This window comes from Netta rufina, assembly GCF_964035555.1.
Source record: "Netta rufina genome assembly, chromosome: 5".
Classification (NCBI taxonomy): domain Eukaryota; kingdom Metazoa; phylum Chordata; class Aves; order Anseriformes; family Anatidae; genus Netta; species Netta rufina.
This window is the reverse complement of record NC_140128.1, coordinates 17,210,646-17,233,310: the sequence shown is the minus strand read 5'-3', so window position 1 is coordinate 17,233,310 and position 22,665 is coordinate 17,210,646. Positions and strand designations below refer to the sequence as shown.

General features: G+C 35.3%; 1 protein-coding gene across 1 annotated transcript in view; it reads right to left on the bottom strand.

Annotated features, from left to right (window-relative positions):
* Positions 1-21,061, bottom strand: part of SHANK2 (SH3 and multiple ankyrin repeat domains 2) — a gene marked incomplete at both ends in the record, with an annotated part of 300,721 nt that extends 279,660 nt beyond the window's left edge. Inside the window, 8 exons of the mRNA XM_084287266.1 lie at positions 1,206-1,283; positions 5,718-5,834; positions 8,009-8,176; positions 8,970-9,121; positions 9,398-9,506; positions 10,070-10,141; positions 11,773-11,976; positions 20,858-21,061. Of these exons, the coding sequence (XP_084143392.1) occupies positions 1,206-1,283; positions 5,718-5,834; positions 8,009-8,176; positions 8,970-9,121; positions 9,398-9,506; positions 10,070-10,141; positions 11,773-11,976; positions 20,858-21,061 (1,104 nt within the window). The remainder of the gene's footprint in view (positions 1-1,205; positions 1,284-5,717; positions 5,835-8,008; positions 8,177-8,969; positions 9,122-9,397; positions 9,507-10,069; positions 10,142-11,772; positions 11,977-20,857) is intronic.
* Positions 21,062-22,665: the final 1,604 nt, after the last annotated feature.

Sequence of the window (22,665 nt, the reverse complement as noted above, 5' to 3'; positions counted from 1 at the left end):
GGTAGAGAGATGACACTGCAACCCACCCCTCCAAAAATTTGGGATTTCTCTTTTCCAATTCTTAATCACCCAGTTAAATCACTCCCTAATTCTAAGGTGCAATGATTAAGTATTATCTAGTACTTAGTGAATTTGTGCTTAGTGCATATTTGGATGGCAGATTATTAGCAGTCTGAAAATCTAAAAATGGTCCCTAAAATTAAATTATTAATACAGTGTTTCCCTAATCTTGGGAAAACGGTCTCCAGAGAAAACAATGATCTGGCTGGGATTTGCAGGTGGAACTCCTAAGCTCAAGAGACACAACCTATGTCCAGAAAACCTTCAAAGTACAGAGCTAATTAAACTGATACAGAAATATTTGCCAGAGTTTTGTTAGGAGACAGAGGCATTTTCCAGGCATAAACTCTGAGAAGCCAACTCCAAGACCTACATGGACATAGCAAGTATTCGATCAATTTTATTTGTCAAAGCAAAAGAGAAAAGGTGTTTTATTTTGTGGGTTTGCTTGTCTGAGGTTTGTTTTTCATTTGTTTTTTTAATTCTATGCTCCAATTAGGGAGCAGAATGTAACTGGAAAGATGCAAAGGTAAATCAGGATTTTTTTGTTAAAAGAGTATTTGTTTTGGGGAAACGTTCCCCTCATGTTTCATGACAGGACAGTTCGTTTTAGTAATACTGTGTAATCACTCTTCTAGAAGCACTATTTTCTGTAAATTGAAAAAAAAAATCTTTTTCTTAAAACATTGCAACTTTCATTCCTCTTTCTCACATGCCAGTTTGTATTACGAATGTTTCACTGAAATCCAGACTAATTAGGACTGCTTCAGAAATGAGGGCTTAAGGTTGTCAGATATACCTGGCAACCCTTTTGGACAACTTTCTTCCATCTGGATTTTTAATTAAGTAATATGAGCAAATGCTGAAAAAACATCTAGTGAATTTTGACTAATCCAAAGAAAGACTTTCCTTGTGGTGAAAGAGAAGACAACTTCAACCTTTATCACTGACTGCACTGCACTTAATCCAACCCTGTCCTTGAAACATTTCCCAATTTTTTGGCATCACACCCAAGGAAGGAAGAATCGACAAAACCTAGTTCACATATTACAGAAAAGTAAGAGTGTTTTTTATTTTTTTTTTTTTTTTTGGTAAATATTGTTGAGGGGCAGGAGGAAGGCTTTTTTTTTTTTTTTTTCCCTTACCTGAAACGGAGACTGGCTGTTGTAATTCTTAATCTCCTTATTTGCTCCCCGGAAGAGCAGCACTCTGGCACAACTCTCCTGAAAATGGTAAAAGGGTAAACTTAATAATGGTCCTAAACAGATGTTGAGGCTATGAGATGTTTTGCTGCTTTGAATATATTTTCTTAAATAAGAACAGCAATAGTCAAAAAATATATGTATTAGTCTGAGAAAATAAGTTATAAATTAGTATTTAAATGCGTGACAGGGCTTTAGGTGCTTTGTGATGTGTTAGAGTTGAAACTACTTGCAAGTGTTAAAAAAAAAAAAAAAAGTAAAGGAATGTGAGATGTAAACATCTTATTAAATTTTTAATAAATTGTACTGTGGAAATTCCATATTTAACAAAAAACAAGAATTTGCAGTAAATGCATTAGTTCAAAGTGAAATTTGACTCCCATATGTTTTTTGCCTATTTTGTAGGGAAAATAGTACACTGTTCAAGGTACGGTAAACAGTACTTGTGATGAATGATATCCTCCCCTACTGCTAAAAATTATATAAAGCAGTTTTACCGGTTGCGTGAACTTTCTCGGTTTATTGGTTTGTTTGTTTGATTGATTTGTTTTCTTTCTTTGCTTTCAGTTGTTTTGTTTTTGTTTTTGTTTTTTTTGGTTGGTTGGTTGGTTTGAGTTTTTTGATTTTATTTTCTTGCTCATCCTCAATGCTAAACATTTAATGTATTTTTTTGTTGTTGTTGTTTTGTGTACCTGGAACCATACTGACCAATCTAACCTATTCTCTTTTCCCCCCAAATACTAACAGTTACAGTGCAAACCCAATAAACTTCTTTTAAGGAAAAGAGAAATGTATGGCTCAAGACCTTCTGAACTGAGGAAATCTGCAAATGAAATCCTCTAAGAACAACTGTTTTGGATTTACACAGAGTATCCTTAGTCTACACTGTTCTGAAGTATGAGTGACCTGTCAGAAATCCTTTGTGGTTCTGGAACACTTTTCAGAATTCTAGACTTTTTGGCAATCCATATATGTATATACTCTATTTCCTATATGTCATCTTCAGTGTTCATCTTAGGATATTATGCAAACCAGTTTGTTTTTGTTTTCTGATCATGAACATTTCTACTAATTTTATTGTGCTTTTCAGATTTTTTGCCATGTTATGTTATGGAGTTCTACCAAATTAAATATTTCAAAGTGCTACCTTTCATTTCTAACAGTGAATTTGCAGCCAGATAAAAGAGTATTACAGTTTAGCTGTTTTAGTGACAGAAATTGAGCTTATTTATTAGGTTTTGTGTCATAAGCAAACATGTAGAAAGTATGACTAAAAATAATTTTCCTCATGTTTTCTAATTTATCACAGCAGATTCTCGATCTCCTCCATCACAAGATTGTCCTAAATACATCTGGGGCAGAGGTATCCTACCCTTTCACTAAGGTTCATTACTCCAAAAAGATGTTCTTTTGTTTCTTTTTGCTCCCACACTTCCTATTTTGCATAACAGACTGAAACAATAAAATGAATTCTGTCTCAAGATAGGATATTAGTAATCATCTATCATCTATATTAGTAATCATCTCTCAGACAGTATTTTTTTAAAGATATATAATATAGTCTCATTTGCTTGTACCAAAATCTGAACATTAGGTGAGTTCACTGTATCTCTAAACACAGAAAGACAAAGACCAATGCGTAAAATGTCAGTTTTCTAATTTTTCTGACTTCTATATTAGATATGCAAAAGAAGTAAATGTGCTGCAACCTAGAGGATGACCTCCAGGTTTAAATGAATAAATAAATATACAAATAATATTTTCCAGGTTACTTTCCCAAGAATTTGTTTCAGACTGACTGCTAAACGATGCTAGGCTTACACACTATATTATATTCCCACAGTGACCACTATTCCCACAGGAATAACGTATTTTTTACATTCTTCACAATCTTCAATGCAGTTATATACAATGTAACAAAAAAAATGTAAATTGATTTATTTCTTAAATGGTTTTGATAAGAAAAGTTTTGTCAAAAGTGGACAGAGTTGTTTGACATAAAACAAATAAAATCTTGTTTTGGATGAAGTACAGATTTTCTTTCTTTGTTTCTTCTTCTTAAACAAACAAAAGCATTTCTGGCTTTGAAGTCTTTCTTCCTTTTGTCTCCTTCTCATATGTCTGGTGTTAAGGGGAACAAACCAAGGAGAATAAGCAGAAAAGCCAGAACCAAAAATGCTTCGGATTATCTTTTTTTTTCCCCCCCTTAATTCAAGGGAAATTCCATATTTAAGAGTTTGTTGTTTATAAGGTGCTTCCTACCAATGCCACAACTTCTGTTTGCAATTTGGACAAACTAATAACTTCTGATATTGAGAGCTTAGCATTGTTCATTCATTATATCATTTAAGAATCGAATATGCAGTAGCCTTTTAGACATCATAAGACTGAAAAAGCATTTTTCAGAGATCTCTGGGCTTGTCAGCAGATAAGATTAAATTTGGTGTTTGAGTTCTAATTACCTGAGTTAATACTACAACAGTTTCCACATAGAATCCAGTCCTCAGACTGAAAGAAGGCACTCTACATCCCTGCATTTTTATTTGGAAAAAGCAGAGTATAAGACCTGTCTACACTTCATTGATCTACTGGATGGCCACAAAATAATAATAATAGTGATAATGATAATTAAAAAAAAAAAAAAAAAAAAAAAAAACTTTAAAAGAACAAGAGAACAAGAAGTCATTTGATCAGCACTTAGCTGGTACTTAAGAAAACAAATCCTGAGAAAATTCCCTGGGGAAAGCTGAAAGAGAAAAATCCAATGGGTAATGACTCCATCTACAGGAATCAAGAGGCAAAAAGGATCTTGCCATCCTTCCCATCCTCTTCTTCTCGAAAAGGTAAACACAGTTCCTTCCACATTAGCTAATAACAACTTTCAATTAAGTTGAAAAAATCAACATGGGTTATGGTTGACAGCATAAAAGAAAAACTTTTACATTATTCCTGATTAAGGAAAACAAAATCAGGACACTGTAGCCACAAGCTGTAAAACTTCCAGTCAAAAAGCCCAATTTAAGGACTATGAAAACATTCATGATCTGTAGATAAAATTTCAATGAGATTCTCTGAATCTTCCACAGAATATTTCTTTCTATAAACATCAGGAGGAGAACACACCTTTACATGAAAAATACTGTCATTCAACAGGATTATTCTAATTTCCATATCATACAGCATAACATTTGCTACAAGTGTGTGATCTTGTAAATAACTATAGCCATGAAAACATTGCAATATAACTTGTTGTTGTTGTTGTTGTTTAAAAAAGAGATTAACTGGCATTTTTATGTTTATATATGGTCCAAACTTCAAAATTTTTACTATTAAAAAGTGAAATAAATGAAGTTTGAAAAAATATTTTTTAAATATTCACTTAACTGTGAAAATGCCTATAGTTACTTGTGTCTAATTCCTGATGGGAAGCATAAATGCAAAATTTTTGTTGAGAAAAAAGTGAATTTCAATCCTCTGCAAAATCCTCTAGGAATTTGTATGCCTACAGAAGAAACAAAACAAAACACACACACACACACAAAAAAAAAAAAAAAAAAAAAAAAAAAAAAGCTTAAAAAAAAACTTAAGCTTAAAAAAAAAAAAAAACTAAGCTTAACCCAGTTGTTCCAGGAACTTAATCTGTTGAAGACCACCAGCAGACAGGGAGCAACAAGCAATCCGCAGAGACGCTTACACACAGATATGTTGCATGCTTCAAACAATAAAGAGCATTAACAGGGAAATTTTGTATGACTGGACTCTTTTTGATTTGAAGTCAATTATGGCACACACAACAAGTCAACTGTCAAATTATTCCCCAAATTCTATTTTTAAAACAGTCAAGTCTTCAATACTTGAAGAATCTGCTTTGAGAAGACTTTTGAAAAAGCTGAGATTGTAATTAATTAAGAAGCAGATGCTTTAACAGATGTTTCACTAGTTACAGTCACATCTCATGACTTGTATTTTCCTAATCCAATGTAACATTAAACGTGCTGTGTTTTAACATAGTTGTAAAACTTATTCCCTCCCTACCATCTCTGCAGAGAGAATATTACATGCTATCAGCTCAAAATGGTTCTGTTATTTGTAAATGGCTACACAAGTTGTAAATAGCAGAACATTAGACATCTTTTGTATAATCTACAGATTTATTTCTACAGTATTTTCCAAGTGTTTCTTATTTAATTCTAACTTAAATTTTAGCAAAACAGCAATAAGTTATTACCAGGAAACAAATATTTAGATACAACACTAAAAAACAGTCCAGTCATACATTGTGTTGTTTTCTTTTCCAATATGTATATTTATTTCAATAGGTATAATTTTGCTACCAACAATGAGCAGCCTTATTTGTAATCAGTGACTAAAATATTAATAAAGTTGTGTTTAATTATGTCCCTTCTAATTTCTAGGACCAATGTTTAAAAGTGGAGAATGTGTGTGCCCACTCACTTGGTTGTAAAGGGCACAGATGTGCAGCGCCGTATTTCCTGATGCGTTCTGCGCACACATGTCTGCGCCATAGAAGAGAAGGTGCTCCAGATGTTGGACATGTCCATACCGGCAAGCCTATGAAGAGATACATTAATATCTCTGTTATGATACAATCTGGCTGTATCAGGCAAGCATTCCATGCAAACTTTTTTTTTTTTTTTCATTTTTTAATCAGATAATATATTACTTAAATTTAGACCTAATTTTTAAAACCACCCCTGGACTGAATGGGAAGCCTACCAACCAGATCCGCATATCTGTCTATGAACTCAGATGCGTGCACTTCAGGCACAGCAAGTCTGTGCAAAAATTTAAGCATATGCTTAAGTACTTGGCGAACAGCAACGTAAATTATTAAGAAAATACAAAGATTGATATTTTTCTAATATATTCTTAGGCAGAATATATAAACAGAACTAATATTCCTAGCCAGTTAATCATGTTTAACAGTTGACAGAAAGTAATTTTTTTGTCCTGGAAAATCTTTGGAAAGTTGTCCACTAGATGGCACTGAAGATGATCAGATTTCCAAAGCTTGATTTTAAGGTGTGAACACAGTTTAGGGAAATCTGGTCAAAAGAATTGAAATAATAATTTTCAGATTATATGATGTCACCAGATGTACAGATTTTCCCCAAAAGAGGGAAAATCTTCAAATGTTACTTTCACTCACACAGATAGAATGTTAAACCCTGAACAGTTGTAGATAAACCTGTACAGAATGAAACTCCACTGAAATTTGAAATTTTCCTGATTTGCAAATAAGTTTGAGAAAAATCACATTCTTTCAATTCATAAGTCTCAATTACTTTACTCCTTTCTTCTCTGTAGCACACCAACTGAGCATCTCCCCAGTTCATAATACTTTTACCTTGACATCATCTCAGATCAGTATCGCTCCTATAATATATGGATTCCTATTCCTATAATAATATGGAATTTAAACTGAAAGATACAGATATACAAAGCCATTCACCCTGTCTTAAGTACCTAATTACTACTGACTTCAGGGGGAATTATATCACCTCACCTTGCAATTTGGATCAGAAGTGTTAGTGTACTGCTCAACGCACAAATTAAATGTGACACATCTGGGATTGAACTGGATTTCCCAAATCCCAGACTCGTACCCTAACCACTACATCTTTTCTTTCTCTAAATTTAAATTGCAAGAGACAGAAAAACAAAACAAAACAAAACAAACAAACAACCAAAAACAGAAAAACGGTGATTATTAATTTATTCATTTACAAGTTATATGCAAAAACTAATGGAAACATCATGGCAGCTGATGTTAGAACAGGAATATTTTAAGGCAATAGAAAGCAAGCATCTGAAAACAAGCAAATTGGAGAAACAGAATCAAACCATAGCTGTGTTTCTGAGTGGGGGGGAGAATAGAGCAAATGCACAATGAGCCATAAATGATCATTTCAGTCCTATTTCTAAAAGTCAATCAACAGCTAGATATGAATGTGCAGGTGTCCAACTTTCTATTCTTCCTACAATAAGCTGGACTAAAACCAGGCCTTTCCCCCACTTTTTTTCCTTGCTACAGTTGGGTTTAAACTTCTCTTCCTCTGGCAATCTGACAGCAATGCTTTATTCAGCTTATTGGGAGGCTCTGGAAGACAATTTACACAAGGGATATATATTTCCTCTAGGTATACATGCTAGGAAAGCTGTCCAAACCATTCAGACCATTTGTCAGGGCTCCCCATCATGGTCAATGGAGAGAGACTGGTATCTCCAAGAAAGAAGAAAGTATATCTGACAAACACACAAGAAGTATTACCAGGGAAATCAACATTTAGCAAGTAACAAAAAGATTGAGATAGCCTTTTTTTTTTTTTTTTTTTTTTTAAATAAAGTGCCACGAAAAGGCTGCTAAGCTTCAAACTTCCAAGATTCCATTGACTAAATATGATTAGCACCCAGCTGCAGTAGCAATTTCTGCAGCAAAATCCACAGTAACCATAGGACTAAAAAGTTAAAAAATATTCTATTGGGACAGCTTACACTTCTAACTGACCATAGCAGAATGCAAAGCAATATGTAAACAGAAAAAGGAAATTTTCTGGAGAAAAATGGAAAAAAAAATCCAGAAAATGGAGAAAAAATTCCATACTTGTATGTACAAGGACTAAACATATACAAATGGCATTCAAAACACTGTTTAACCATAAAATATACATGGTGCACATCTCCTGGTACTATTTGAACTCTAACCAAAAAATATTCTTATCTACCTGATGAATTTCTTGCCATCCGTTTTCATCTTTGCAGCTAACTGTAGCGTGTTCATGAAGTAGCAGTTCACAGCAGTAAGGATCCCCTCCCACCACAGCAGTGTGGTACAGAGGTGTCAGGCCACAGCTGTCTTTGTAGTTAGGAGATGCTCCAAGTTCTAAAAGAGTCTGAAAGCAACCACAACCTGTTAAAACTATCTTTTGGAGGGACTTGTATGTGAAAAGAGACTTTTCTACCTTTTTTGTAAAATAATTACAAGGTTGATATTTCCCATAATGTGTGTTTGTTGCTCACTTAATTACAAGCTGAAAGAATGGGCTGCAACACAGGGTAAGCTGAGGAAGGAATGACCCCAGAAGAATAAGGACCTCAAGGTGCCTACAGGGACAGCAAGGAAAGGGTGAGTGACAATGTCCTATTTCCATCTTTCCTTCAATTTCAGAACTGGCACTCTGAAAATGTCGCATTGACTTTGAAACACATTTGCCTCTTCAGTTACAGGATGCTTTATCAAAAATGTCATGCAATTTCAATATCTGTCAAAAGGCAATAAGCAAATGCCATAAACATAAGATTTAATCTAGCATATCAAAGTGATATAAGAATACCTGTTAAAATATGAAAGAAAACAGAAAAGACTATGTTAAGATACAATGTGTAATCTGTATCACTGGCATTTACTTTCAGAGATAAGCAGCAATAATACTATTCCTATTTCCTCAAGCAGATATTTCCCAATCTATCAGTGAATGAAGTTGAATTTCACCACTACCCAAAAGTTAGAAGTAAAAAGGCCCCTTATTGAAAGCAAATCCTAAGATTTTAAAACCACTAGAAAGCACTGGAACAAATATGTATTAAAAGATCCATTGGGGACAATACAGTAATTAACTGAATGCATTTTCCTTTATGTATATTTCTGGATAAAGTAAGGTGTAATTTGCTACTAAAAGCATTTACCTTGAGGGTTACTTGGTTCTTGGCTCTGGCTGCTTTGTGTAGAGCTGTCATTCCATCTTTGGCTCTGAAGTCTAAATGTGCTCCTCCATTTTTGAGAGCTTTTATCACTTCTACTGTATTGTCAAGCTGAACTGCCAAAGTTAGTGGTGTTTCTGAAGAATAGAATAGTATACACATGAAAAAAGATGACCAAGTTTACAAAATAAAGAACATCTGCTTTACAAACTTTAAAAATGTGAAGTTAAAAGTACTAATTAAAGAAAATCATAAATTATCAATTTCCTTCTTTGGACAGCAAAACCATACAGATTCCATTAGCCTAGAATTATGAAGGCAACAGAAAGAATGCATGAGATTTAACCTGTTAATCAGTTTAGGCTGAGCAACCCCATGGTACTACGCTATGCTGCTACTTTTATTGTTCTGACCTCCACTTTCTAGGTCATGATAGTTGGGGTCCAGTCCTCGGTCCAACATTTTTGTGATTTTTTCCACTGAGAGGTGGTGAACATGATCCATAAATTTTCTCAAATTAGCCTGAAACAAAGCGTGACAAATTAATCATCCTCTGATTGTAAAAGGAAAATTTTGACTAAAAGTGAAATATTCTGTCACTATATATCCATTGATACCATGGAACAAATTCACATTCCTGGAGAACCCAACTTTATGCTGTGAGCATACACCACACAGTTTGTAAAGTTTAGAAGTCAAACACAATGAGAGGATTCTGTTGTTCATAGTTTTAAGGAACAAGTGAATGAAAGATTCTTTAAGCAGGAAATTAGGATAACATAAGGTGATCATTATTATTCTGACCTGAAAATGAGTCTAAAGACATAGATCAGCATTTCTGCAGCATGCTAAAAGCATGTTGTATTTACGTAATACGATTCATTCGATACTACTTGTACACCTACATGAGAGTTTTCTATAAGCAAAAATCCCAGATCACAATTCACACATCTCTGTTGGCACTACAAACACATACTACTTGTTGTTTGGTAATTGGACCAGGTGGTAATGAACTTCTACAGTTTCTCAGACACATTACTTTTCTAAGAACACAATTGTTTGCTTCCCCAGTAAACTGGGCATACCTTTGTGTGAAGCTTGGCCAGTTGTTTTTCATCAAGATTGAACTGTTTGTATACTCTTTTCTTGTATCGAAACTGAGAGGAAACAAGCAAACAAAAATTTAAAATATCCCATTTTGCTTAAAAAATAATAAGAATATTTCTGACCTTACCAGGAAGTATCCATGATGATGTAGATTTTGGAAAATTAAAAAAAAAATAAAGGCTTAGTATTTTATTTTGAATATTCACCAATAATCAGCCCAATAATCAGCTTAACTTAGTGTCATTATGGCCGTACAGTTCATGTACGGAAAATTACTATCTTGTATAAATATACTGAACTGAGTGGAGTTACATGGGAAATAAGATCAGCCTCTAGAATCTACGTAAATAAGCAAGAATTACAGTGAAAAAAGCTTTCTCCCTAAAAGCATCTGTGCATTTCATTTATAGCCTTAGATAGAAAGAAGGCCTGGGAAGGCATGTTAAATAACAAAATACATATTTCAAAACAGCAGCATAACACTTCTGAAACTTAAATTAACAAAAAAGATTCCTGAAAAATCCCTTAAACAGCATAGGCAGCACTTACACATGGGAATAGTTTTCCTGATGCTTAACAGAACTGGTCCTGTGAATTAGGTTCATAGGATTGTCTCTTGACTGAAACTCAATCACTGTGAGCAGTTTGATGCCCTTTGGCTAGAGTAGACAGATCTACAGCCAAAATCATGTTTACATAATTATAATTTCCTATTATTTCATCATACTACACACATTTCAAAGAATGCAGCACATTTGTTGGGCAAGGAGACTATATGGTAGGTGGCTGTAATAACAGCTTTTTAAAAAGATCACTTTTAACCCATTTATTGCAATCCTTTAGCTGTTTCTAGAAGAATTTTGTAGAGTTAACACTCATGAAATGGAACACTAACAAATATGACAAAATGATAAAATAATGCAGTTATTTATTTTGCTTATGGCTATAATATGAATATCATTGATTGGCTCTCAGAAATAAACTGCTGGAAAAGCCAGGACTCAGAACTCTCTCTGGACCCTGGTTCTTCTTTCCTGTTTGTGTTGTAGCGGGGTGTCTGTTAATTACAGATTACTACTGGGTGATGTACCACCATACAAGCAATATCAAAATTAATTAAATGCCAGTTCTGTCCCCAGCTTCCTGCTGTACAGTGTGATCTGGCTCTGCTCTCTGCGTGCCCAGTGCCATAGTAGCTCTGCCCTGTTTAACCCTGAGCTGCGCAGCCCCTGCATGAACAATGGACAGAACAGGTGACTGGTTCACACAAACTCACTCTCCTCTGGCTTCATTGAGACAAAAATACCCTCCTTTGGCAGGAGACAAAGGGTTATTATTCAGCAACTGCTACTCTACTATGGTAAACCTAATCACAGATCCAAAAGTTTAATCCAGTACCTTACATTTCTTTTTTAAATCAGACTAAGATATGTCCACTGTGTTCTCAGCAGAGGAAAACCTCAAAATCAAGTTTTCTGAAGGGTTTGATTCTGTGCAGATTTCTGGGCATAATACGTGGAATAACTCCACCAAACAGGCAAACACCAGCACTTCTAGGAGCAAGGGTTCAAGTTCAGACTTGCTGATCACTGTTTCTAAACACAATTCTACTGCATGCAGAAACCTCAATTACAGTTTACAGTATCAAAAGAATACAATGATTTTTGATATAAAGAAATACCTCTAGGGAAGGAACTCCTTTATTCACTGGCTGTGGGTATTCCCTAAGAAGTCGTTCCTCATCCAAAAACTTCCCATCCCTACCATTGCTTGCAGGCTGGAACAGTCCATAATTCAGGACATCTTTCAAACTCTGATTCAAAGTGCACAAAATTCGTTGTTTTGCAACCCACACTGAAGCTTCTGGGTTAAATCTAATGCATTTCTGCAAAGAGAAATGATAAGAAGTGATAAATCTAAATAATGAGAAAACATTCAAACACTATCTTATATTCTAAAATTCACAAGTGTTGTATATATATAAAATAAATCTATACAGGCCATGACAAAGCATACATCAACAGGATTATATTGCAGACGCTCCTTCCTCTGTAACAGCTAATCTAATGTACAAGCATTGTGAAAACCCAGGACATTTCATGTCCCACCACAAAGATCAGAGACCACTTCCTTTTTCAGAGAAAGGATGCCTTTAAGGCAAACGTGTAGGAAAAGCCAAGTGTAAGAAGGGATGTTACAAGATATTTAACCATCCACTTGATCCTAACTTGATGTTCTGATGATCAGTCTGATATGCAAGAGTTTCACACACACACACACACACACACACACACAGGAAAAAAAAAAAAAAAAAAAAAGTATTCAGGCTAGAAATCTAGTTTGTTTTAAGCTATGTTTATCTTGGGGCAAGCTTATGAGAGGATCTATCTGATGTGAGGCAGCAGAGGATTTGAAAACCTCAAAAGAGCCTTTTCAGTTCTCTGATACTCACCAAGTTGGAATTCAGGAATTTAAGAAGTTAAGAAATTTCACAGAATCAAAGAATATCCTGAGTTGGAAAGGACCCACAAGGATTATCTATTCCAACTGCTGGATTTAATAACTGCTGCCAATTTACTTTATTTGCTTCCAAATTCATTGCAATGTGTTACAGGGATGTTTTGACCTAGGAAATAGCAGATAGCTTTAATAATTTATGGTCTTATATATAAAAATGTAATCAAGTGAGATAATAGATTTTGTCATGAATTTTTTGTCATGAATTTTTGTGTCTAGGAAACATTTTTTGTTCTGGGGTGAAGCACCGGGGTGTGCTGAACCACCTCGGATCCCCTCTATACGTTTTGCAAAAAGGAGTTGTAAAAAAGGAAACACAAGAACAGAAAAGCAGAGACTTGGGCATCAGACAGTCTTCTTATGCCTCCACAACAGGGGCACACATATAATACCAGTATTTCTCTCTAAATCTCAAAGCCCTTATTCAGACATGAAGCTAGTGGAAAAATTGAAAAAGGACCTAGAAAACAACAACAAAAACTTGTTGTACTGACAATATCTAAGCTAGCAAACTTATTTCATATAAAGAAATATCATTTTGTGTCAAACTCTGTAATCAAGCTTCCCAGCTATGCAAGCAAAGGGATGCCAAAGAAAATTCCAGTTTAGGTGATAAAACTCCATAATTATTTTTAGCGGGTAAGGAAGAATTTGCAGAGGGTAATCTATCTGTAAATATCTTGTACGTGTGGTACCTTCTTTCACAATGTACTACCCGCTTCAGTGATGTGGTACGTTGTCTTCTCAATTTGCAGTCAGAAAAGTTACAATCTGCATTTTAAGATCCCTTACGTAAAAAAAAATAATAATAAATTAAAAATAATAAAAATATTAGGCAGAATTTCCCATCAAGTTTGCCATGTAGAGTCATTCCTCAGATTCTGTCATATCTGTATTTAGGGACAGAAAGCAGCTTCTTAAATATTCTATAGAATATTTTAGACTGCAGAAGACTGACAAAATTCTGCCCTTGTTTTCATACTTAAAATGCCAGAAACTTTCCTACCTTTGACAAAATAAATAAATGGACAGCCAAACATACCACTGTCCTCCATACTTTATCTCACAAAATATTCTTTTAAAATCTTACTTTCTCATTGCTAATGAAAAGCTACCCCTTTAATATAGCCATCTTGGTACACACAAATGCATACTTTGATTATTTGATTGGTTTAACACTACTAAACAGCTCAAATTTGGGCACAATACAGAAAGCAATAAGCCCTTGCCCAAAGAGTTTTTTTTTTTTTTTTTTTAACAATTAGTCTGTTAAATCTGTGATATGATTAATTTTACAGCCTAATCTGATCAAAATGCCCTTCTTGTACTTGCAAGTAGAGATGGAAAGCTGCAATAGAGACATGATAGCTTGTGTCTCAGCACTCAAAGTTACTGAAATTACTATCAACTTTGCCATAGGCTTTGAGCTCCTCACTTGGGCTGTAGGACCTGATTTTGGCAAGATTAAAGTACCAATACTTATTGAAAATTATGCTTGTAAAGAATTTCCATAGAATGGAAACATCAGCCCTATAACCAAGGAGACATACACAGCCGAAAAAGGATTTAAGATTATCATAAGTTGGACTAAAAAAAAACAAAACAAGGGGAAAAAGAAAAAAAAAAAAAAAAAAAAAAAAAAAAAGCCCTCTGAATCTTGCTAAACAATCTTCTTTGGGTTACAAGATCTGAAGTCAGGGAATTAGGAGCTACCACAAGTGGAAGCAGACAGAGCTATGGGATGCCAACAGCAGAGTGCCTGCAGCCATGTACAGCAGCAGCTCACTTGATGAAGGCTTTATGCAGAGGGGAATAGACAAAACAGATCGGAGGGGTGCCAGACCACACACAGCAGAAAGCATTTTACAGCACATCAAACCTTCATAAGACTCACACCTAAGTAATCTGCACATAATGAACTGTGCAAACGCAGCCACCAAAGGTATGTTCATAAGAGGAGAGGATTCTTTGCCTTTATCACATAAACAGCTAATCAGCACTGGACTAGGAATGAGCCCAAAATCCATACAGAAAACTACTATCAATAATAATGCATCAACATGCATTGTCAATAACAGGATATCATGAAATCTGACGTCAGCAAACTGGGATTTACTGCCTGCTTGAGGAAATCGAGCAATTCAGCAGGCAGGCTGAGGAATGCTTTCCATCCACTGTACTGAAACATATTGTTGGTTCTTCCAGTTTTAGGTAAAAACAAGCTATAGTTCAAAAGAACAGAAAGCCTCAAAAAGTACCAGGCAGGCACTAAGACTTTGGATTACTTTTCTCTTGCGTCCGCCTGTTTAAAGAAAGGAGAATTTAAAGAGCCTAGTACCAAAGTTTAATTTCATGGCAGAAGTCAAACTCAACTTGTGTTCCGACCAGCTTCCAGGTCATTCTGCAGTAACAGTTGCTGGCAGCCTATCTGACATAAATCTACAGAGTCTGGGATACTGCCTTCTTTCTTCAGATTCATTTGTTTGGCAGAGCAGCAAAACATGAGGCTCTGGGAGAGACTGCCCTCTTGTTGAGCACAACTTCGTAACTGTGGTGACCACGAGAAAGTAAGACGGCAGCTAAATCAAAAAAAGCCAGACAAATTTTTCTAGCAGGATACTTTCAATAACTTTTTAATAACAAAAAATAAAATAAAACATAAAAACAAACAACAATAATAAAAACAGAAAATGGGGACAAGTTTTGTGGCAAAGAACTACAGAAATACATAAACAGATATTTTGATACGAAAGACGTGGGATATATTCATGCCAACTTTTTGTTGCATCCCAAGACCAGAATGCTGACTACATAAAATTACAACAGACCTATTCAAAGGGAAAAGGAAAGGGGAAAGGGAAAACAAAGGGGAAAGGAAAGGGAACAGGGAAAAGGGGGAAAAGGGAAAGAGCCCTGAGTGACTCAAAAACCCTGTCAAAATCACACTGGGCCACTAGAAATCCTAGTCTAGCAGCAAGTCAGCATGGCAGCATCAGCTGATGAAATGTGAGATCTGCATTTGTAACATTAAAGCTCTTCGGATCATGAGAGACATGGTCAATTATAGTCTTATACATCTACATGCTGGTAAGAGGAAGTCGCAAGTGTAACAGCAGAACAGGGAACAAGGGAATCATATAGTTCACCCATGCCAGCTAAAGGGAAGCCATTAATTCAACGGGAATAATGTTCATGATACAGAATCTCTGAGGAATAACATTTATCCCTTCAAAGTCGATCAACCAACACTTCTTTATCATCAGACTCATGTGGATGTCAATCACACAGAACTGCGCTGCGACAGAGGAACACTGACAAAAGGTTTGTACAGCTGCCTCCAAAATGTGATTGTCAGATTATCAAAATACAAGTTATTCCTTTGGATAGAAGACATCAAGATTAAAGATGCGACAAACAAAAAGTGGAAAATGCAAATGAGAGCTGGATATCAGAAAAAAAAAATAGAAAAGGAAAAAAAAAAAAGACACCCTCATATTAATTTATGCCTAGTATTCAACTTAATTCCTTGACACACTGCATTTCTTCCTCAAAATGAATTCAGAAAGCACAGAATTCATGAGGTGAAAGGTCATTGAGAAAAAAAACTGACCACGTTGCCACAGGTGGCAGATCACCTGCTGTCAGGGCATAAGTATAGATCTTGGCAGCTCCCAGTTTCCATCATCAAAACAAAAACAAACAAAAAAGGAATATCTGCTATAAACAGAAAATAACAATAAGCAATCATTCACAAAATGGGGTACAGAATATCCCTGAAAGTTGCAAAAGAAACCCTGCAATGGATCTGAGGCAGTGGACAGCAGAAAGATAGGAAACAAAAAAGGTTCTAAAGAAGGATAAAAAAAAAAAAAAAGTGTCTCAAGCTGGAGACATGACAATTGTGTTCCTACCTTCATAAAATAAAAGTTAAACAAACTAAACAAGTGCTTTATCCAGGAAATAAAAGTACTGAAGGGAAGATTCTTAATAAATACTGAAAAAAGTAATGTATAAGGAAGGATACAAATGTATAAAAAGCAATGCAGAATAGGAAAACCAAAAAGCAGTTACAACTTAAGGTGTTGCTGTACCAAGCTGCCACTTACCAAACAACGTTTTGTGAGAAAATTTCAATATTTAAAAAAAAAATAAAAAATGGGGAGGGGGAAGTTTTGCTTATTACTGAAGTGGAACAGCAAAACAGATGGGCAGAAAGCATTTCAAAGAAGTTCTCAACAGACCCAATCCCTTCTCAACATCAGAAATTAATAAAACATTTGATTCTGAGCATTCTGATTTTAAACATAACCCAGAGGGAGCACATAAGCATAGGATAAAACAGAAGAGCAGAACAACCACCATATGTTGATAGCAAAACAATAAAAACATTCCTAAAAACAACTGGCTGACAGATCTCTTCTTTAAGTCGGGGATAAAGAGCAATTCTGAACACAAAACATTTGACATCACCGGTGGAGCACCATGCAGAGCTTTTCTTGACAAGAGCAAGTGGAGAAGAACCAGACTGCTTCCAGTTAGAGGCAAAACCTCTTACAACGTGTAAGCATGGGCTCATAGAGAAAATGGATACAAGACTTATCCTCAATTCCGATAAGATCCAGGGAGAGGTCAGATATGCCATCTATCATACAAGAAAACACAGGAGGTCGCTAGTTTTCCATGTCCAACAGTCATTCAATGGCATATGCGGATACAGCTGCCTTTGGGCATGAGGTAGGTAGTTGGGACAGTTTCAAGCCCAGGTGAAGTATTCGATCCTATCCATCCAAATCCTTGCACTAATGGAGAGGCCACTCTGGCCAGGAGAGGAGGAACACCCAGTTACCATGATTCCCATCATAACAGCAAGAAGTAGGGGTCACTGTGAAGCCATCCGGAGCCCTCTGTGCTGGATGCACTACAAATAAGCTACTGCTCAAAAGATTACACCCGTGTCTTGTTCCATAACGGGGCTATTAAAGCTGAGGCTCCTGGTTTATTAAATCAGGAAATTAAATGCTGTGTGATGCAGCTTCTTTGCTCACTCTCCTAAGCACATATGTTTGTGAATATGGAGGGCTTTTTATGTGCTCTATTCCCTCAGTCATTTTGGTGAATCAGGAAATCTTTTAATCACTCATTTAAACATTCTCCTTGCTCCTGTGCTAAGGATGACACTTAGTTGAATACAGATGATGAACAAAAGAAGAAAAAAATATTCTTTCTACAAAGTATTGTTTCAACACATTGTATTACCATCTGAATTGAAAAGGAGACAAAAAGAGAATTGATGAAATAACTGAAAAATAAGTCTTCATAAGAGCTTGTTGAGGTTTGAAATATCTTTAAAGTTTCAGCTGAGAGTAAGAGGGCAGTAAGATAAATGTCCTACAATGGGTGATAATTTATAGCTTTCTATAGCAGAACATCCTACTTATTATGCTTGGTGATTATCTTATATTTGCAATGAATTAAAGGTGATTTACACCACCATCACTGCAGAGGAGCAAACTTTTATCCCTAGTGAGTTCAGCTAGGGATTTAAACCCGCCAAGTGAGTTCAACTTTATCTAAAGCCCTATACTTACCTTCCTTTAAAAGAATACATTCTCGGTGAGACTTCTAAAAACTAATAAAGAATGAAAATATAAAACTAAATAATGCAATTTCATGCTCCTTTGATTAAACAGCATAATTTCAAATAACTTTTATAGTAAATTAATTGTGATTACACAGCAAATGGGGTGCATGTTGGGTTTGGCTTGTGTTATAACACAGCTCACAAACTTATCTTTACTGAGCTGTGCTACACTTCATTTAAGCTACTCATTTGTAAAACTAAATCCAGATTTCACTTTTTTGAACAAGAGCTTGTGGGCTGATAAATCAGACATAGATCATCTGCTACAGGATTATTTAAAACAACTGAGTTACTTTTCATTAATACTGTACTGAAAATCAAAAAAAAAAAAAACACACACAAAAAAAAAAAAAAAAAAAAAAAGTAAAGCAATAAAAATGAACAAATTAATCAGGAAACCTAAAATGGTTTTTATTTCATTTCCTGCACAAAATGAATTTAAACAAAAATTATTGTTTCAACAGCGTCAATAAGTAAATGATTATTGGTCTAAGAAACAGAATAATGAAATGAGAGGACTTCAGGAGGCTAACATCTCTTTGATTTTAACAGCAGAGAGAAGTCAGCAAGTAAAGCTGATCTTTCTGTTTATACTGGATCTGTTCATTGAGCACTGATCATAATCAAAGATAGAGCAGACCACTAGGATCATTGACAGAGGGCTTCATTACAGGGAAAATCTTTTTAAAATTTAAGATGCACAATAATGGATTTCAATATTTCAATCAACACTGAAATGAAAGATCCAAGGTAATGACTGCTTCAGCCAAGATTTAATAAGGATGCCATGGGTGGTTCCCAGCAACCACAGTGCTGCTCTTCCCTCAAAAGCCTTCCTGTCAGCTTAGGTCCCACACCACCTTTTCTTCACAGATTTTAATCTCGTACAATTTCAACTATTAGAGTGGAACTGTAATTTCAGCAGAAACAGGTTCAAACCTTAAGTAAAAAATAAAAAATTAAATGCAAGAATTGAAGAGGCAATGTTCCCAACTCCAGCACAGGTTTTTCTCAATTTCAGCAGCACTGTAGGGGTTGAGATTTAAAAAGGGAGCTCTACAATCAGACCTAAGGCCACACTGTCAAAACATCTCTTTCCTGTCAGCCTGTAGACAGGTCATCTCTATCATTCCAAAAATGAACTTAATTAAAAAGAAAGAAGTAATTTCATGTGAGATAAATCTTCAGTGGCAGCACAGAATGATGTAGATCTTAAATGTCAGCATGGAGTGATGTATGTAACAGACATCCATGAAAAGGATGTGGTTTTTATAGTCATCTTTGAAATAATAATAATAATAAAAAAAAAAGTCTGATGTCTACCATGAACTGAAAATCCAAACAGCATTCAGGAAGGCCCAGGATAATTTAGATAATCAATCACAGACTTAGACAAGTTGTGGTTCTAGAGGGAATTAGCTACTCCCAAGACCTGCTCTAGGATGCAATTTCTATTCCATTTGTAGCATTTCTGGAGGACAATGATTCTTTTACTTCAAAAATAACAACAGCAAACTTTTCCAGATTTATTTTCCTAACTTCCCATGTCCTGAACCTCACATATTCTATCATAAAGGAAACACAACTTAGTAGTTTGTTGCCAGAAAGAGCAAGGAATTTGGACTGTAGATTTTTAATATCTAAGGAATGTCCACAATATATTTTTGATTGAAATATCATTTTTATCATCAAATTAATCATATAATTTTAAACAAATGGAAATTCTGCTTAATGTCTCTTTTGGTAAGACTTAAGAGATTAAATCTTTTATTGAAAATTCTATTTTCATCCAATAGACTAAGGGATGTGGGACATAGCCATAGGTTTAGGACATTTGCAAGTTAACTTTACTGACTGCTCTTGGAAAATTCAAAAAAGGTTCATTTTACCATTTTTGTTATGTATCCAATATAAGTGGTGAAGAGGTGAGAAAGAATAAAATAGTAATTTCATGTCACTGTAAAACCTTCCTCCAAGTTTCCTAACTTCTCTAGGTGGAAGGCTGAGAAACAGCACTGCGCAATAAAGGCATAGCAGCATAGGAGGAAGGGAAGATTTATTTTGGTGTCTCTTTCCTTATCTTTATGCTCTGAATGTCTTCAGCTTTTTAAGAAGGCTATTTTTTCATGAGAAGACAACAAAAAGGTGGCTAGAGAGAGATCAATGACCTCCTGCCAAACCCCAATTTAGTGTAATCACAAACTATCTCACAAACAGAAAAACAAGAAGACAGTGGGGTTACCTATACGTGAGGTTTTTCTAGAGATGATATGATTTTTGGTTTCAACCATCATCTTCTGGTAAGATTTTTAGATCAAAATTCTCCTTACTCTACTCAGTCATGCAAACAAGGGTTTAACTTTATGGTCATGGCTTTCATCAAGTTAATATGCTAAATACACTCCCTTGCTTGGGACGGTCCCTTATTTTAGGCAATCCATTGGACATACCACCACTGTAAGAAAATTAGATGTGAAAGAAAACAGGACATAAATTTTGATTGATCTATTATAAAATACAAGAAAATAAAACAGATCTACTCTGGACTGAAACCAGAAAAGTAAATAATTTTAAAACTTTTTAAAAATGGTCATGTAAAATCCCTTACTGTTTGCTGTAGATCAGGTATTATAATTCGAATCACTAGAGTGTTGCTCTGACTGTCGTCCATTCTGCTGCTTGGCTTTTCTGCGGTTGCTCTAATTGTGTCATAAATAGTTTCTTCTTTGGAGCTGTCTGATTCAGATTCAACAGAATAGTCGGAAAAGCTTTGTGCCATTTCATCTTCGCTTGATGTTGGGCTACGAGGCATGTTCAAGCTTTTTACCCTGCCAATACAAAGCAGAAAGAGAAAAAAGCATATACAGATAAAGTCTTAAAAACAAATCAGCTGCAAGGTTTGTTTGTTTTCCTAGAAGTAATACACATTTCAGCAGTGAAGTCATAGGTTTCATCTTCCTTTTATTTCCTCCTGTAATTTATAGGGGTAGGCACAGTGCAATGGAAATAAATCTAGCTACTGGTTTACTACTAAAGAGGAAAAGGGGTAGGAGAAAGAGAAAAGAGACATGAAAGAGAAAATGACCTTTCTTCCAGGCACTCTCAGCTTTCCAAAAGATCCAGAGGACCCCTGCACCATCGCCAAGTTCTCTGTTAAACAGAAGTGTTGTAAACTGTAATTCCAGAGACAGGTCAGCTAGACCTGACCTCAAAGCGTATTTCTCCCAGTGTAACAAGACATTTCAAGAAATTAATATAGCTGCTAAACTAACATCATCATTGAGACATAACTAGAATTGAGAAACTGTACAGGTTTCAATAAAAGAAACAGAAGATTTTATTATTATTATTATTTTTTTTTTATCTCTTCAATAAAAGACAGTATTTGCAAATAGCAGAATCAACCAAAAATGAAATCCTATAGGGAGCTAGACAGATACAGATTCTTCTTTGTGGTCTCTGGCTTGTATAACACCCTTTATCATCTACACTACCAAAATCTTTCTATTATACACATTTAAATAGAGAGTTTAGTAATACCTTTTAATCTGTGCTATAGATTAGGCTAAAATAAGGATATTTGCATTCAGATGTAAATTGCCTCACCTAAGAGTTCAAAGTATGAACAGCAAAAAATTGTCCTTCTGGGGTTTTTGTCCCACAAACTCAAAGCTTCTCCTGGAAATGAAAATTATTACTCTGTGGAACAATGAGGGAAAATTTATACTGGAAAGAAATGGAAAGATCATCATAAACTTTGCAGTGCTTGGCAAGCACATACTTTTTCAGTTTTCAGAGGCAAGAAAAATGTAAACATTATTTTTCACATTTTCCATAAGAAACTTTCGAATAGAACTTCTCTGCTTTTTAATAAAGAAAAATTCCACAGTTAAAAGAAAAAATACCAACCAGTTCCACTGTTGGCCCCCATTAAAGTGACATTAAAGCAAAAGTAAAACACAGAAAAGAAAACTGACTTTGCCAAGGTCACTCACATGCCAGGTCATTGTACCAAGATCTCCAAACGTATGCTTTGTACAATGGTCTCACAGTGAGATCCCCAAAAGTAAATAGAGTCAAACAGCAGCAGGGACTAGGAGAACACTTCGTACCACTGTGTCTCACTGTTCAGTTTGAGTCAACTAAATATCATAACCATGTTACTCATTCCTCTTCAATGACCGGTCATTTATGCTGATATGCTTACAAAGCAGGCATAAAAGACAACTTCTAATTCAGCAAATTCTAATTTTAAGGTGTCCCTATGCCAGTGCCTGCACCAGAGCACAGGCAGTGGCAAGGCAGGCCTCGAGCTTGAGGTCAAAGTCAAGCATTTCCAAAGCACATCACATACCCACATCATCAAGTAGTATTGTTATTTCTGGTGAAGGACAATTCCAGTATTATTACCCTCAG